This window comes from Micromesistius poutassou (assembly GCF_964030765.1).
Source record: "Micromesistius poutassou genome assembly, chromosome: 13".
Lineage (NCBI taxonomy): Eukaryota > Metazoa > Chordata > Actinopteri > Gadiformes > Gadidae > Micromesistius > Micromesistius poutassou.
In genome coordinates this window covers 468,823-471,322 of record NC_140283.1, presented here as the reverse complement: position 1 = coordinate 471,322, position 2,500 = coordinate 468,823, and the positions used below count along the sequence as shown (strand labels likewise).

The 2,500-nt window shown below is 46.3% G+C and overlaps 1 protein-coding gene across 6 annotated transcripts in view; it reads left to right on the top strand.

The window, feature by feature from the left end:
- The window catches only part of ap3b2 (adaptor related protein complex 3 subunit beta 2), a gene marked incomplete at both ends in the record, with an annotated part of 52,739 nt that overhangs the window by 11,619 nt on the left and 38,620 nt on the right, over window positions 1-2,500 (top strand). For all 6 annotated transcript variants that reach the window (XM_084477700.1, XM_084477702.1, XM_084477701.1 and 3 more), the window contains one exon: window positions 985-1,060. In XM_084477700.1, the coding sequence (XP_084333826.1) occupies window positions 985-1,060 (76 nt within the window). The remainder of the gene's footprint in view (window positions 1-984; window positions 1,061-2,500) is intronic.

The following is a 2,500-nucleotide window of genomic DNA, read 5'->3' as shown; positions in this document are numbered from 1 at the left end:
TCAGTCAGCAGCAAGTACAACCGACAAGTCACCGGGCAACCAGCCGGGTTAATGCCCTCCTCCCAGCCAATCAGAATCAAGCATTCTTAAACAAAGTAGAATAAGTTTATTTCAATCATTGTCTCTCGTTCTTTCAGTCAGTGACATCACAACTGCATAGTCCTAGCAGATCGGTTTAATATCTTGATAGGACATTTATTGTATTTTTAGTAAAATGTATCAATATTTTTATGAACACATTTTTATGAACATTTTTATGTTACAACACCTAACTCCAAAGGATGGGTATCCAAACATACCTTGAGTGAGGTTATCATGGGATGTTGTGTTCAGTCAGGGTTGGGTTTGATTTCTGTCGGGGTTGGGGGCTCACTAGACGGCGAGGGGGGGGTGGAGATGGACCCTGTCAGCTTAGAGCGCGTGGGGAGGGGGGCTGGTGTCAGTGTGGATCCTCTGCTGTCCTGTCTGGGACGGCACCATGTTGTCTTTCACACTCACACCAAAGCCTTTGTTTACATATGCTAATAGGGGAAACAGGGACTTATTATAACATTAAGTAGCAGGTATCATTTAGTGATGCATCTCGCTGCTTTGACTGCTTTTTAATCATAATAGTCAAGACTTTGATTTGCTTTGCTTTAATATCTGTAATTAAGAAACACTGTTTTTAACTGTCTTGTACTTCTTTGAATTACTATACATCCAATTTTTGGAGCCATGTTGAGAACAGAGATTCATGGCCCGATAACAAGCTGCAGTGGGGGGGTGGGGACACTGAGTCGGTCAACGTGTCGAAGGAAGGAGATGATGATGATGATGATGATGATGATGATGATGTGGACGATGGCCCAGTGTTGTTGATGTGATGACGGTGATGTGGGTGATGATGTCACAATGTCGCTGATGTCATGATGGTGATGGGGTTGATGATGTCACAATGTCGCTGATGTCAGTATATTGCTGATGCGCCCCCTCCCTCCCCAGACACGATGACCTGAAGGAGATGCTGGACAGCAACAAAGACTCCCTGAAGCTGGAGGCCATGAAGCGCATCGTGGCGGTAAGTGAGAAGGACATCGGCTAAAGGTCAGCATACAGGAGGAGGCTAAAGGCTAAAGGTCAGCATGCAGGAGGAGGCTAAAGGCTAAAGGTCAGCATGCAGGAGGAGGCTAAAGGCTAAAGGTCAGCATGCAGGAGGAGGCTAAAGGTCAACATACAGGAGGAGGCTAAAAGCTAAAGGTCAGCATACAGGAGGAGGCTAAAGGCTAAAGGTCAGCATGCAGGAGGAGGCTAAAGGCTAAAGGTCAGCATGCAGGAGGAGGCTAAAGGCTAAAGGTCAGCATGCAGGAGGAGGCTAAAGGCTAAAGGTCAACATACAGGAGGAGGCTAAAGGCTAAAGGTCAGCATGCAGGAGGAGGCTAAAGGCTAAAGGTCAGCATGCAGGAGGAGGCTAAAGGCTAAAGGTCAGCATGCAGGAGGAGGCTAAAGGCTAAAGGTCAGCATGCAGGAGGAGGCTAAAGGCTAAAGGTCAGCATGCAGGAGGAGGCTAAAGGCTAAAGGTCAACATACAGGAGGAGGCTAAAAGCTAAAGGTCAGCATGCAGGAGCAGGCTAAAGGTTAGCATACAGGAGGAGGCTAAAGGTTAGCATACAGGAGGAGGCTAAAGGCTAAAGGTCAACATACAGGAGGAGGCTAAAGGCTAAAGGTCAACATACAGGAGGAGGCTAAAGGCTAAAGGTTAGCATACAGGAGCAGGCTAAAGGTTAGCATACAGGAGGAGGCTAAAGGTTAGCATACAGGAGGAGGCTAAAGGTTAAAGGTCAGCATGCAGGAGGAGGCTAAAGGCTAAAGGTCAGCATGCAGGAGGTGGATGAAAGCTAAAGGCTAAAGGTTAGCATGCAGGAGGAGGCTAAAGGCTAAAGGTCAGCATGCAGGAGGAGGCTAAAGGCTAAAGGTCAACATACAGGAGGAGGCTAAAGGCTAAAGGTCAACATACAGGAGGAGGCTAAAGGCTAAAGGTCAACATACAGGAGGAGGCTAAAAGCTAAAGGTCAGCATGCAGGAGGAGGCTAAAGGCTAAAGGTTAGCATGCAGGAGGAGGCTAAAGGCTAAAGGTCAGCATGCAGGAGGAGGCTAAAGGCTAAAGGTCAGCATGCAGGAGGAGGCTAAAGGCTAAAGGTTAGCATGCAGGAGGAGGCTAAAGGCTAAAGGTTAGCATGCAGGAGGAGGCTAAAGGCTAAAGGTCAGCATGCAGGAGGAGGCTAAAGGCTAAAGGTCAACATACAGGAGGTTTGGTCGGTCACTTGGTGCTTCAGAGGATTGAGTTTTTTATAAAACGTAGGACGTGACATGAGTAGAGCGCCAGGCTAAAGGATGTTTCTATGTTGATACAACAAATATTTAAATATCTACATTCAAATATTTAAATATTGAATATTACAACTGTACAACCGTTAAATATCAATGATATTATTATTATATTGAACAAATGCTGAAGCCT